The 16402-nt window shown below is 35.4% G+C and overlaps 1 protein-coding gene across 9 annotated transcripts in view; it reads right to left on the minus strand.

The window, feature by feature from the left end:
- Nucleotides 1-16402, minus strand: part of TSC22D1 (TSC22 domain family member 1) — a 124234-nt gene that overhangs the window by 83497 nt on the left and 24335 nt on the right. For 2 of the 9 annotated variants that reach the window (XM_062194152.1, XM_062194149.1), the window contains one exon: nucleotides 9112-9302. The exons of 2 other annotated variants lie outside the window; for them this stretch is intronic. In XM_062194152.1, the coding sequence (XP_062050136.1) occupies nucleotides 9215-9302 (88 nt within the window). In that variant the 3' untranslated portion in view covers nucleotides 9112-9214. Of the gene's footprint in view, nucleotides 1-6680; nucleotides 9303-16402 lie in introns of those variants that run through there. 5 more of the 9 variants (XR_009866190.1, XM_062194147.1, XM_062194148.1 and 2 more) reach the window with 5 other exon arrangements.

A 16402-nucleotide genomic window follows, 5' to 3' on the forward strand; every position in this document is an offset into this window, starting at 1 on the left:
CATGTTCATGGATAAGATGACTCAATATTTCTTAAGATCAATTCTTCCCAACTTTATCTGCAGATGCAATGCAATCCCAATCAAAATTTTAGTATGCTATTTGTGGACATACTGATTTGAAAGTCTATATGGAAAAGCAAAATATTCAAAATAACTAGCATGATACTGGCAAGAACAAAGTCAAGAGAACAAGAGAAAATGGTACTGGCAAAAGAACAAATCACTGGAAATAGAGACCCAGAAGCAGAACCATAAAAACAGTCAAAAAATCTTTGAGAAAAAGGAACAAGGCTAATTCACTGTAGAAATAGTTTTTCCAATAAATGGTGCTGGAACAACTATAGACTACATACTTCTCCTCCAAAAAGTCAACCTAAACAGAAATGTTTCACAAAAATTTACTCCAAATAGATCATAGATCTAAATCTAATGCAAAACTTTAAGAAAACTATAGAAGATAACACTGTAGAAGATCTAGGTGATTGAGTTTGGCAATGAGTTTTTATTTTTTATTTTACAGATAGAGTTAGTGAGAGAGACACAGAGAGAAATGTCTTCCTTCCGTTGGTTCACCCCGCAAATGGCCACTATGGCCGGCACTGTGCCCATCTGAAGCCAGGCGCCTCCTCTTGGTCTCCCATGCAGGTACAGGGGCCCAAGCACCTGGGCCATCCTCCACTGCCCTCCCGGGCCACAGCAGAGAGCTGGACTAGAAGAGGGGCAACCGGGACTAGAACCCGGCGCCCACATGGGATGCTGGCACTGTAGGCGGATTAACCAAATGAGCCAACCGCGCTGGCCCCAGCAATGAGTTTTTTAGGTACAACACCCAAACCATGATCCGTGAAAGAAAAAAACTGAGAAGAAAGACTTCAGTAAAATTTAAAATTCTGTTCAAAAGACAGGTAAGAGAATAAAAAGGTAAGCCCGTCTGGGTGACGTGTGCCAAACACCTATCTGATAAAGGACTGGTATTCTAAATACAATTAAGAACCTACAAATCTACCTGAGCAGACATCTCACTGAAGAAAGTAACAGATTGTAAATAAGCATATGAAAAGATGTTCAGCACCCCCATCACTGGGGAATAACAAACAAAATGATACCACAATGTAGCTGTTATGGAGTGGCTATACTCACTGACACCACCAAAGGCTGGTGAGAACATGGAGCAAAAGAACTAGCATTCACTCCTGGAGGGAATGCAAAATGGCTGGGGAAGATGGCAGGGCAGCCTGCAACACCATGCTTAGCACAGGCTCACCAAGTCAGCCAGCAATCACACCAGCAGGGAACACAGGGCATTTCTAGGGCAGATAAACCATTCCATGTATTACTGTAATGGTAAACACAAGACATGTGTTTGGCAAAACTGATAGTGAATCCTAATGTAAACTGGGGACTACAGTTAATAATACACCAATATTGGCTCATGAATTAAAACATTTACCACATCAATCCAAGATGGTATCAGGGAAAACTATGAGAGGTAGAAGGAGGCATAGGGGAACTCCATTCTCATTCAGTTTCCTATAAACCTTAAAACTGCTCTTTTAAAGAAAATCTATAAAAGTGCATATTAAGCAAAATAATTATCTTTTCCACGTTAGATTTTGAGATTCTATATGTAACTTTCCTGAGACTATGCAGCCTTTTGTTAAAGACAATTGACAATCAATGGTGTAACAGAATTCTTCAGAATCTGCTTGTTCATTAACAGGCCCTTGGGCAGTCTTTGTTGACTTCTGAGCCTCAGTACCTTTATGTATTAAGTGGAAAGCTTATCACTTTTCTCACAAGGTAGCTGAATTGTATAAATGTATGTGAAGCACCTAGTAAAGTCACACAGAGAAGGCATGTGAAGGTTTGTTTGTTCTTCCTTGGTTTGCTCCAAATTCTAACTCAGGAAAGATTAAACACAGCCAGCTCTCTGCATCCATAGTTCCAAAACACTGAAGACTGAAAATACAAGAGGAATAAATGGTGTCTGTACTGAATATGTACAGATCTTTCTTTTCCCATTATTTCAACAATTCAGAATAACAACCATTCACATGGCATTTCTAAAGTATTAAATATTTCAAAATAATTGGAAAGTATATGGAAACACATATGGCTATAAGCCAATACTGCACCTTTTATACAAAGGACTGGAGCATCTACAGATCTTTATATCCTGGGGGATCTTGGAAGATCCTGGAACCAATTCCCCACAGATACTGAGGGCTACCTGAATACCCAGTTTCTAACAATGCTTCTTAAATAGGGCACCCTTAGATGTGTGTGCAACTATTAAATAAATATCCTGTGTCTTTCTGGAGTTCATTTTATGATTTGGAGGGAGAAAGCTAAATATTTTAACTGGGAATATAAAAATATTGTTAAACATAAAAAACAAGCTGCTATAACAGCGAACACTATACTTTGAGGTACAAGACTATCTTTAAGAATTTAGGCTACATCCTCAGAATTCCAGAGCTACTTCTTCGTCTTCTGCTGTTTCGTGTATATTTCCCAAACTTTTCCACTAAAGTACTACCTTTCATTCCTAATTTTAATCATGTTACGAAACAAAGTTCATTTTCTTCTCAACACCAGTCATGAGGTACTTTTGGTTCCAATAGGCCTGGTCATCCTTACATTAGCAAGGACAACCAGAAAAAATAACATCTCCTATTACACAAGTCATCTAATAAAGTTTGTAGTTGTTGATGCCAGAATTAAGAAAACCAAAAATAAATGGGAGATTGTACTTGGGTAACAAAGATTTCCAAAGTCTTAGCTATCACCTTGATTTTTTTTTTCTTTTACTAAACTATGTATTTCAGTCTTTGGATAAACAAACTACTGATCTCATTTTTACAAACAAAATATTTTGCATCTCACTAATGTCTTTGCCTAAGAGAATCTCAACATGCATAAAACTAAGCACCTTACTGGATCAACAAAGAAGGGTAATGTGAAATGGGTATCCTGGTCAAATAGAACATAAGGTCATGTGTTCTGACAGCCCAGATAGAGCACACTTGTATAATGCTGGCTTAGTGTCAAACATTAAGATAAACACTGAAAACTGATATTCAAAGAAGATCCAAAAACCTTTCACGACCAACAGGTAAGAACCTGGAGATACTTAACCTGCTGTTGTCCAGAACTGGGATCAACAAGAGGAGGTAGCAAAGTGGTACAGATCTCTGAGCTGTTAGTCTTTGAGACTTGAGTCTTACAATGTATTATCAACGGTGTGACATTAGAAATGTGATATTTTGGGGTTATCAGTTATCTAGTATATACAATTATGGTAGTAATCTAGATAACTTCTAAGGTATCTTTCAAATAAAAAATGGCACAGGAGCAAATTCTGGATCAATTTCTTACCAGTAGACATTCTAAACAAGCTCATGAAATGCTGAGCTCTATCGCTACTTTATAATGTTCTACATGAAGGGGAAAGTGGAATAAGTAGCAAATTATTTTAAATAAAAGCCAAATGCCCATGAGCTGCAGTTCTTATAAAAAGAATTCAAACGTATGATAGAGGATTATTGTGTTTTCTAATGTTACCATAAACTTAGTTATACTAGTAATTTAATCCTAGGGAAAAAATCCTAATCAATTTTCTTATCTCATCAATATTCAGTACAACATTTCTCTTCATTTTTAGATATAAGAATTATACTAACAGTCAACTCTTAGAGCCTACTTAAAATTCCTTAGAGGGCCTGGCGCTGTGGCTTAGTGGGTGAAAGCCTCCGCCTCTGGCACCAGCATCCCCTATGGACACCAGTTTGAGTCCCGGCTGCTCCTCCTCCAATCCAGTTCTCTCCTACGGCTGGGAAAGCACTAGAAGATGGCCCAAGTGCTTTGGCCCCTACACCCACATGGGAGACGTGGAAGAAACCCCTGGCTCGTGGCTTTGGATGGGCCCAGCTCCGGCTGCTGCAGCCATTTGAGGAGTGAACCAGCGGATAGAAGACCTCTCTTTCTCTCTCAATGATTTTATATACTAGGCAACAATATTATTTCTTAATTTATAATAAATTATTTTCCTTAGTATTTATGAAAATTCATAAAAGTACTTGAATTAATTTCTCAAATCAAAATAAAAAGTTCTCTTGAACAACTGTTTTCTAAGTTCCTGGTATCACTGAATAAAAATACACACACAAAATGAAGCCAGGCAATAATCACATGGAATGTGTACTCAAGTTTTCAAGTAAAACCCACTTTCAAAGTGCTCAGGGTTTAAGAAATACTAAATTAGTGTGATAAACACTGAGAGCAAAGAACGGAGATGCCTTGGAATATCAGAGACCACATACACAAAGAGTACCACATCTGCATATATTTCTAAATCTACTTCAAGCTCATACAAAAACAAATTTGTAGTTTACCCATTTCCCATCTCTGGGAGAGAATATTAGCAAAAATTCTTTTCCTAATTCTAAATCTGTCTGAGAAACCTAAGGCTATCTGTTGTAGTTTACTTTATCATCAGACATTGAACGTATTTCTACCTAGGCCATACCTTACCTCTTGAGCAGAGATCCCTTTGATCACAATTTCTGAACACTCCCGAAGCACACTTCAAAGTTCCCTAACGTTTTCAGTGCAGTCATCTAATTACCTGATAGCCGTATAAGTGAGAAAATCTCCAGGGCACCTATGTGTTCATTTTTAAAACATCAATCTTTCCCATTTTAAGACTGAATTAGTATGAAATCCTTTTAATAAAGGAAAAGAAAAATAACTGAGTAAAATTAGGTTGGAATTGTCCAACACTTAGGACATCTAAGCACTGACATTTTGTGCAACTGTTTCAATATAGCAAAAGAAAGTAAGATCTGTGTACATGCTTACAATAAGCTGAACAGTGCTTTTGAAGTCACACTGTGATATTTACTTTTTTTAAAAAAAATAAACTACTCAAAAAGGAAAAAAAAATCCTTTGTTTTTTCACTAAAGAACCAAAACAGACTTTTAAATACTAATTCAATCAATGATCAATTATGGTGAGGCCATAAGCCTATGATCATGTATCTCGAAGATATAATTACTAAACCAACTTGAACGTTCTGTAATACTTTCATTTTGAAGGCTACTGAGAGTGTAGGCAACAGTCCGTGTAAGAAAAATCACTTATTTCAAATTGTCCTTACAAACCCATCACCTCTGTGATATTTTTGAAGTTTCTGCTGCAGGATGTTTTATCCTCCATCCCACCCCTCCCTTTTATACAGGTACAGGAAAGGCTTACAAATTTTTTGTTTGTTTTCCCCCACATAAAATATAGCCTCCCGTTGAAATATATTTTGTTTGTAAACCTTTCGGTAGGGTATATTCTAAAAAAAAAAAAAACAAAACAAAACCACCTTTAACCACAAAATCTTTAACTCATCTTTTCCAAACTTACCAGATTATTAAAGCCAAGAATTTTAGCTTCCTTACCCTTCCCTTAATAGAGTTGGCTCATTATTTCCTTTTGTAATTCTCATTTTCTCAGAATTTCTTTGGAGAACCACTTTATTTCATTTTAATCCACATGTTGTCATTAGTTCAATTTCTATTTCCTTGCCTAGGACCCCATCGTAGTGTTTACTTTTAATTTTTGGAGTCCACATTTTGTGTAACTTCTCCCAAATTCAAAAAGAAATCCCCTTGCTCCTAGAAGATCCTGCATAGAAAAGTGGACTATTGCATCAGCTTCAATTAACCCATTAAATCCCAAGTTTTCAATTCTGTAAATACTTCCATGACATATTTATATCAGTTACCATAAGTGGTATATTTAGTGCTCAATTCAAGTTTTTATACATGTCCTAAATATAGGACAATGGAACATAATGGGTTAAGCTTATGTAGGCATAGAGAAGAATCATTAAAACCCAAAATTTACCCTTTTCCATGCTGTCTTGATAATAGTAAAAGAAAGATTCTGGAGCCAGCATTTCTCATTTTATAGTTCTTGCTAGTAGAACATTCAAATGCAAAACATTTAATTCTTTTGTAACAGTCATTACTAGTTGGGTGGTTCTCCAAACAGCCATCATTTTCAAATGTTCATTTTCTGGGTAAAGGAATTGTTTTTGTATGCTATTTTGTAAGGGGACAGATTTTGATCAATCTAGTTTTAAAAGATTTGACCAAATTACTCCCAATGTTTACATTATTAACTCAAAGAGTTTAAACAGTTTACAAAATCAACATACAAAAATGGCGTCTAAAAAATCCAATTCTGGAAACAAAGCTAAGATGTTGTAATTAGGAAAGTGCAAAAATAGATTAAACAGATCACCTATGTCATACATTCACATGGTGACCCCATCATTTTAAGTTTCAAAAATCATTTTTCTCAAAAAAATTGTTATATACAAAGGGATAAAATATATATTCAGAAATGCTTAGAAGACACATAAAATTAGAATACACTTTAAAATGCTGTTGCAATTTTCACTTTCTACTCCTGAAACAGAAATAAGCCATTTATCAGTAAGTGCATTTTTTTCATGGACAAAATATTTATTAGTTTTCAAATGATCACAAATACAAATATTACACAATTAGTCATTCTAGAAAAAAATTGGCTTAAGTTAATATTCAGAAAACATTGAAAAATATAGAACTGCATATTGTGACACGAAATATAAAAAACTGAAAGAAAAATGCATCAAAATAAAAGTTTAAATAAACAAATCAGTTCACAATAATATACAAAAAGTTTCACTTTTAAATAGCTTTTAGTGGCATGAGGTAAATAGAAATGCACTTACATTTCTTTTGCACACTTTAAAGGAACAAAGCTAAAATTTAATCAAAGCATGAGATTAAAAGATTAAATCACTTTTCATCTTCAAAGCTAAAACAAAAAGCTAATAATCTCATAGGCCATATAAAATGGTTTGTACTGTGGTTCAAAGAACTCAACCCACTAAATTTCCAAGCAAATTTCACTTTCAGTTCTGTAAGTTCTTTCTAAAATGTTGGGTAGCTGTTTTTTTAATTTATATGCTTGTAAATCAACTGTCATATTAACATGTAACAAAAGTCAGGAATAAAAACCTATAACCATTTATGGGAATTCAGAGCTCTCCAGGGAAATTTTAGATCAAATGGATCTTTTAAACTTACTTTTAAGTACTATTCTTACAAAATCTTATTTATAATTAATGAGGAAAAAAATACTTCTCATAGATAGCCAAGAAAGATTAAAGATCAGGTAAAATTTTAGCAAATGTGGCTTTTAAAATTCCGTGAGATTTCTAAGACATCTTTCTTGCTTCCATATTAATAACTATGAATTCAATTCTTAAAATTTATATCAAAATAAAAGAAACTGGCAGCATCAGAATACTTTGAAAAGTTTCATTAATAGTTTTTGACTGACCAGTTAATAGATACCAGAGAAATAAAACATTTTGTTAACTGCTTTTATCAATCAATGGACAGTTTAGATAACTATTTTATAACACTTATTCACACTTATAGGCTTATTCTAATGCTAACTGCTTTTGCTCTATTAACTACTGCTTTGTGACAGCATCATTCAGACTTAGTATGCCTTCAGTGCAGAACAATACTTCAAGTTTAACAGGTATTTAGGACTTCAGAAGACAGACCAAGCTACTCTGACTCTGATGTCTCTTCTATTTCTATATTACATTCTGTTGACTTGAGAAAAACAGTAAGAATAAGGCTCAAGAACAGCAAAAGATGATCTAGAAGAGTATATCCTAATATTAAAAATAATTCTGGAATAATTAAGAAGTTCACCCTTGATTTATTAATTTCTTTCAGTGTAATAAAACAAAACAAACAATTCGTTACGTTCTCTGGATTTCCTATAGTGCTTTAAAAAAGTCTGCCTACTTCACTAAGGTGATTTTAAATCTTGGAAGTCCTTTAAATGGAACAGATACAGAGAGCTGCTTTAAAGAAAGGAGTCTCTCAAGCTTCCTCTATTTCAGTCTTCTGAATAGAAAGACATTTTCATGACCATGTAAAATTCCAATATGAAAAGATTATTTGAGCCTTTCCATGTTCAGACCAAGAGTAAATAAACCAGAGTAGATCTTAAAGTTTATAAATGACAAGATCAGGTGGCTCGCTCATTCTTGTGTCTTCTAGACATAGTGCATGGGTCCATTCACCACTGCCTTCCAAACTGCAGGTGCTGGCATGTCTGACAGATATCATCCATGAAGGCTCTGCTAGAAGAATTCCTTTTGCTGAAGTAGGATGTTTTACCAGTTGAAAGAAATCTGGGCAATTAGAGAACAAATAAACCAGTCTCCCATTATCAAGATACCTGGAGTCACAGAAGGAATCCACCAAGGAAAAATGAAAACTTGCCAAAGGCACCAAGTTCACAGTCTACCCAGTGTAGATGATAAGAACTTCCTGGAATCAAATCCTACCCTCGGCATCAGAGAAACTAAGAGAAAATCATCTTAATGCCATGGGGAAAATCTAGGGAAAGGGCTCTTTTGCCACAAATATTATTCCTAGGGACAAGAAAAACGGCTTTTGAGTATATTAAACATAGCTTTCAGGGTTATTATATCCTGAAACTTATAATCATTCATATTTACTCTATTAAAGAATGAAGCCTAGATTTGACAGTAAAACCATAACGGTACTATCACTGCATCTTTTCAAATATCAAATATTAAGTCCTAATGTTTGGGGTAGGAAAATACCAAAAAGTTCTAACAGTGCAGGATAACACCTGGACATCTGACTATATAAATTAAAAGACCAGATGTCTTGTTTGCCCAAAAATGAAAAACAAAAGGTTTCAATTACTAAAATGTAAAAGAGTAGTTTAAAGTCCACTCATACCATAAAGGCCAAATAGGTGAATATCCCCTTTTCAAAATTCCTGTGGACTACATAGGCATTCACCGAATCATGTGCCCACATCATCCATTGCTTTAGCTGTCTGGAGAGAAAATTAAACAAATGTCAGGTTTGTTTTTTGAATGGGCACTAGTTAGCACTCTCAGAAAAACAGACAGATTGCATCCCCACCTGGTTCTTACGTGAACCCAAGGAGTTTACCAATAGAATTAAATGGGCAATGGAAGAACACTCCAATCGATAAATAAACCCAAGTAAATAATGGAAAGCACCCACTTGTTTATTATCCTTTCCCACTCTCTCCAGAAGCTGGATATTCTGTCTCCAAGGGTTCAGTGGAGAAAGTGGACCCCTGACGTCAAAAGCTCTCCGTGGTCTTGGCTGTATCTGTGGTTCTAGGATCACTCCTTGCACCTCTGGTAGGAGAGAAGCACTGAAATAGAGAGCTGAATATAGATTTAAGAAAAAATTCTTATTAAGAAATTACATTCTGTGGTCATTTGAGTTTGTAATGGCTTATCCTCAGGATAAAAAGGAGCTACCTTTGGGTATGCTTTCCTTAATGCCTTCTTAATTTGAATTTTAGAAATGTTTACATTCTTCAGAACAATTAAGAAGGGACCTGTATTGGTTTAAGCCATAACACACTCTGTGACAAACCACTCAACCTTGAGTAGAAGACCGAACCAAAAAATGATAAATTATGACTGGAAACAAGATCACAGTTGTCTTAAGGGGACAGGGAAAAGGCACTCAACCTCAGAGATACCATAGGAGGAGTCCCAGTTAATTCTTCTGTCAAAGAGAAGATGATGGAATGAAAAGCAGAAACAGGATAATGAAGCATATTAACAGGAACACAACTAGACTTTGGAAATACTAAGAAGCTGGATTTGTTCTCGGTTTTCAAGTCTGAGGTAATTTAAAGAATTCATCACACTATAGGCCCATATTATAGCGATACAAAGCTAAACTACATTTTATCAAAGCTATGACTACTGTCATGGAGAAAGCTATTCTTCAGTCACTCATCTTTATAACTTGGGAGGGCAGAATAGCAGACATAGATAACGCAGATTCCAAAATCTTTTTAAAATGCATGATTATTTTTGCTTTGGGTCAAGAAGGACCAGGAATGATCATTAATGGCTACCATGTAGAAATCCAAGCAGTAAGATATACCCAAATAACAGATGACGGTAGAGATACTGGAAAACAGTTAGCTTTATTATAAGGTAAATGGAGAGGAAAAGGAAGTTCAAAAGTATATAGCATCTGACCAAGGAAAAGCTGAAAGGAGAAACAAGAAAGGTAGATACATATTTAAAGTTACAGGGTCTGTGGGACAAATTTTAACAGTGCTGCCTTTGGAAAACAGACCAATTGTACTTTGTGATACAGAATGATACATCCCTATTAAATTTCACATCTTGTTCTAAATAGAAAGGTGCCGCATATCCTTGCACTATGGAATACAGTGTTCTAGTTGTTGGACATCTCTTATTTGGGGATAAATTAAGGAAACAAGGCTATCACATCATCTCCCTCTCACAGCAACTGTTTATCACAAGGGATCCTTACCTGTTAGTGGAACGAGGATTGTGCTCTCTTGTGCTCTATCAATCAACCAACAAAGGTTTTATCTCAGCACTAAGAAGGTAGCAACCAACCAAAGTTAGTGTTTTAATGCCTTCACTTCATCCTGGCTCTGGTAGCCAGTTTGGAATATACCAAGAGCTGCAAAGGAATGGTTATTCCATTACCTAACAACATTTAGACTAAATTTTTTAAAGCCTAAAAGATGAAAAGAACAAGCCAACCCTCCTGGTTAGGAAAATATCCAATTCTGTACACATGAGAAATGAAAACAGTGTGGCTTAAAAAATGAAAAATCTGTGACTTGAACCATCAAATCTGTGATTTCCAAAAGTCAAAAGAAGGAAACAAAAAAAGAAACCTGAAAGAAGCCAAAACTGCCGTTTAGTAAGAGATATAAAACAAATAACTACGGAGGTCCTTTATGTGAGGTGATGGCTATTTTTTTCAGTTTTAGTATTCCAATAGATTTTAAGCCCTAAAGTCTTCCAGTTTTGAGGAAACTATTTTTAGATCAGGTTTTTAAAAAGCATTTTACAGGATTATCACACCGAGGAGGTATCTGAGGGATGATGAGAGTGAAGATGCACTAAATCGAAAAAAAAAAATCCAAATGTACTTTAGGTCTTTTCAAGAGTCAAAAAACCAAAATAGTTCAACAAAGAACCACAATGGAGTTCTTGAGGGGCAGCTTTTTAACAGATGAGACCGATTTAAAAATCACTACAGAGCTATCTTAGATATGTTTTCATTGTATTCATATAGTGCAAATAGGTGCTCCAAAAGTGCTTTAGAAATTAGCAAACAATCCTACTACAGTTTTTTTCTAATCAATTTTTTGACAAATCATTTTTTCATGTATAATGAATACAAACTGCAAGAATTATCAGAGATTTCCAAATTAATGAAATCTCAGTAAAAACTACATATTAGTTACAAATCTGTTAGAAACTCTAAAAATATCATTTTCCAAATCTCATAGTTTTTCTTCACCTCTCAAACACTACTGAATGTGAACACTACCAGAAGGGAAAGGTACATTTTGAAATAAGGAACATGCCCAGCAAAATGCTGTTAAATTTACAGGCCAACTTTACAAATGAAAAGCAGTTCCCTAGAAATCCTACCTTGTACAGAGCAATATGGGCTAGGTTTACAATTTATCCTCTGGGAGGACTTCTAAGTTAAATACCTCCAACCCTCTTATTTACCACATTGCATAGAATGTATGTTAAAAACACAACCTGACCCAAAACGTCTTTAGGTTGGGTTACAGAGCAAATTAAACATCAGCTGGCTGAATCAAAAATGGAACCACTTATAAACTTCTCCCAAATTAGCTCACTTTCAGAATACAACTTATTTGCCTAAATTGCCAGACTTCCAGATTCAACATACATACACTCTGAAATAAACAGATTTCTCTAAATAAAAATTATTTTGAGGACAGCTAGCAACTCCCTTACTTAAAGAATAAAATACTCAGGATATAATAATGTATCATTATACAGAAAAATGAACCAGTACTCTCCGAATAAGATCAACATTCAAACAAGAAAAATGTGAGATTATTGATGAAGAGTCGTAAGAGTGATACTGTAAGACCTTCCTTAATTCTATTTTAATTAACTGAATTCTCCCATGTGCTTTTTGAAATTGACATGATCTATATTTTATGTATTATCGGGGAGGAGGGGAATAGAGGAAAGAGGGAATGAAGTGGGGAGAGAGGGAGATAAAGACAAACTTCTCATCCATGATTTACTCCCCAAATGTCCAGGAGGTGAGAACTGAATCTAGGTTCCCCAACATGGGTCACAGGGACCCAATGACTGGGCATCACCTGCTGCCTCCCAGAGTGTAACAGCAGAATGCTGGAATCCAGAGCAGAGCTAGGACTTGAACATAAACACTGTGACCCGGGATGCAGGCATCCCAAGCAGTGTCGCAATGGGCTAGGCCAAATGCCACCCCTAAGTGACATTTTGAGGGAAAAACTGTTATGTATTCCACTGTAGGACTTATATATTTCAACGACTGGAGAGTAAGTTTCAAATTAAAGCTAACAAAATCAGCGATGACAGGCTACCTCAAATGAGTGTTTTAGGTCTGTTAATCTGTCAGTATATCAATAAAATCATTTGAGCATTTTCTATAAATACTTAAATTTTTAAAGATTCTTACTAAAAATCCAGTTATATTCAAATCAGAAATAATAAATCTTAAGTATTTTATATATAAATACCACAAAAATTCTCCTGAGATATATACGAAATTAGACTACTTGCAATATTTGAGCTTAAATGGCTTATTAGTTTTAAGCAGTTCTAGTATTTAAAAAAAGGGAGGGCTACATCTAATTATTTTAAACAACAAAACAGGGTAGCTTGTTTCTATAAAGACTGTGATTTCTATTCACTTCTGATATAACTCACTGATCTAAAGTTGAACGTACCAGTTTATAAATTTACAGATTAGTCATAAAGTAAGCCATTCTACATGAGCTGGAAGCATGATGTAACATTTGTTTCCTACTTACCTGATAACTGCTCATTCTGACTGATTCTAAGCACTTCTACAAAGAAAGGAAATTTCTCACAAACTCCTCTAGGAGCCAAAACAGTTCCAGGCGGCAGTAAGAAGGCCCATCTTAACTGAAGCAGTCTCTGTATCTCCAGCCCTCAGAAAAGTGCTTGGCACACTGAGCAGATAATTCAGTACGTTTTATAAATAAATGAAGTCTACCAATTAAGAAACAAGAAAAGAAGGAGAATTTTCAAGAGATATCTGTAGTAGATATAAAAGCCTGAATTTCTAAGCCAAAAGAAAACAAAAACTCATAAGTATTACTTTCATGGATCTCTCTTTATCTTGGGGGTCACCAGCTTCTAGGGTTAATGTTTACATAGTATAGTTAGCAGAAACTCCAAAGATATTATCCTGAGATGACACAAATTTTAGGGAAATCATAACACCTATTATAGATTTCTTTTCCAGAGACTTATAAGCAGTAAGAAAATAAACCAGATTGTTGACAAAGCACTGAATTTCTAATTTTTAATTTTAGAAAAGTGAGACATTTTGCCCCAAATCAAAACAACTCATGTTTTTCAGAATTAGTTACCCAAGATATTATATAGACTATATTATATAGATTATTTTAAAATGACAAATCTTGGGTTTATTATCAAATGGGGTAAACCTTTAAAAAAAAAAAAAAAAAGCCAGCCTGGATCCTAAAGGGATTCCATAGCCTCATGAAAATACAAACTGAATCATGGAAAACAACTTCCCAAAAAACAACAAAGTTGTAAGGAAACAGAAAAACCCAGCTATTGTAAGGTTTTAAGAGCAACATCTAATCAAATTTCATTATCAATATATTTTCTCCTCATTCTTTTGGTTAAGATACCATCCAAAAACATTATTTGCATTTAAGTTTTACTCCACTATATTTAAATGTCTGGCATTTCTTAGAAGCAATAGATGGCTAACCTGATTGTGTCTTCATGCCCCATGATCTTGTAAGATAAAGGAAAAGAGAGGAAAAAGAATCCCCAATAAAATATATCTTTAGAGCAATTAGTTGACTATGAAATAAATGATAAAATCATAAATTAATCTGTCTAAATGATACTGACATTAAGGAGGATAAAAACACACTGGGGTCAAGAAGGCAATACAATAGTGCTTACACTTGCCACTTAGCCATTTGAATAAAAAAGATTTGCAGCCAATAAGCCTTTGAATACAATGTAAATTAAAAACATGTTATCTCAAAAAATAAAACATTAAGCTAAAATAAGGCTTGGATATTGGACAAAAATGATAATTAGTCAAAGTAACATTAAGAAAATCTCTAAATTACTCTAACAAACACTGTTCATAAGTAACCTATTCATTACTTCTATTTCTCTAGCATCTTTTTTGCCTTTTTTTAAGATTGATTTATATGAAAGGCAGAGTTAGAGAGAGAGAGAGACAGAGAAGATCATCCATCCACTGGTTCACTTCCCAAATGGCCACAATGGCCCAGGCTAGGCCAAACTAGTTAGGACCCAGGAACTCCATCTGGGTCTCCCACAAGGGTGGAAACCCAAGTATTCGTTCAGGTCATCTTCCACTGCTTTCCCAGAAGGAGCTTTATAGCAGGGAGCTGGACCGAAGTGAAGCAGCCAGGACTCAAATGTGTGCTCACAGGGAATGCCAGCTTTGTAGGCAGCAGCTTAACCTGCTGTGTCAGAATGTCAGCTTCAAATACATGAAATACTAGGCTTTGTTCTTTAATGATCAGCATATTTTGAAGTACACATAAGGTATTTTCAAAACAGTCCTCTTTCTACTATATTTTTACTTGAGGATCTTGGGTTGTGCTACAATCACAGTAGGTAAATTCAGAAAAAGGGAAACTATAGCAAGAAATGCACTTAATATTTTATGAATTAAACTGCCTTTATCTTAATTTCTCTAGGGTCTTCATCCAATGTTGACCAGAAAAAGGATGTATCAAACAACAAAACAAAACAAAAGGTTAAAGAATTCAAGTTAATCCAAACCAGCTCTCTGCTATGGCCTGGGAAAGCAGTGAAGATGGCCCAAATCCTTGGGCCCCTGCACCCATGTGGCAGACCTGGAAGAAGCTCCTGGCTTCGGATTGGCATAGTTCCAGCCGCTGCGGCCAATTGGGGAGTGAACCATTGGATGGAAGACCTTTCTGACTCTCCTCTCTCTGTGTAACTCTGACTTTCAAATAAACAAATAAATCTTAAAAAAAAAAAAAAAAAAAAAAGAATTCAAGTTAAAAGGATCCAATCAAGCAAGAACCATCCATGGTTGCCAAAATTAATGGGTGAAAGTATGGTAAGAGGCAGAATGTTTAAACTGTCTCAAAATATTTCCTGCAAGACATGTGTTAATTTCAAAGGGGAAAAACTAGTAACTTGACAGTTTAGAAACCTGGCCAAATGATCAAGATGACACCATCAGTAATATGGCAAATTGGTACCATGTACCTTCCCAATACACTGCACTGATAAAGACACACCATCATGTCTGAGATAACCTTGCCAAAAATGTTTAATAGCGATTTATTCATGAGAAAATATCAGATAAGTACAAACCGAGGGCCACTCTAACAGCTATTACTCTACCAAAGCGTTAAGATCTCAAAAGGCAAAGAAAGAACAGGCCTAGACTGAAGGAGGCAGGACAACTAAGTACAATATGGGATCCTTTTAATAGAGAGCATCAAAATTCAAAAAACATTTATAGGTTAGTTAGTACTGACTCCTACATTTGAACTATAGTTACACGAGTATAAGGTACAAACATTAGGGAAATTTGGGTAATGTGTATATGGAAACAACCTGTACTATATTTTATGCAACTTTCTGATAAGACTAAAATTATTTCAAAATAAAAAGTTAAAAATAAAAAATGAACAAAGGTCCTGGAAAACTTTCCATCCTTGACACACCTATAGAATAATCTATGAGAAGAAATATAAAATCATTCAGATGAAAAGTTTAGCCTTTCTTTAAAAATTAATCCTAATGGAAATGACAGCACTGTGACATGTCCTGCACTAATTTCAAAATAGTAATTAGTTGGTAATAGATTTATTTTTTATTTGTTTTCTTTAGTAAATAGTTCTCTATACAGAGAATTTTAATTCAGAAATTATCTGAGATCAAGGGCCGGCGCTGTGGCATAGCAGGTAAAGTCACCGCCTACAGTGCTGGCATTGCATATGGGCGCCATATGGACGCAGGTTCGAGTCCCTGCTGCTCCACTTCCAATCCAGCTCTCTGCTGTGGCCTGGGAAAGCAGCAGAAGATGGCCCAAGTGCTTGGGTCCCTGCACCTGTGTGAGAGACATGGAAGAAGCTCCTGGCTTCAGATCCGCACAGCTCTGGCTGTTGCGGCCAATTGGGGAGTGAACCAGCGGATGT

Source organism: Lepus europaeus, chromosome 6 (genome assembly GCF_033115175.1).
Source record: "Lepus europaeus isolate LE1 chromosome 6, mLepTim1.pri, whole genome shotgun sequence".
Lineage (NCBI taxonomy): Eukaryota > Metazoa > Chordata > Mammalia > Lagomorpha > Leporidae > Lepus > Lepus europaeus.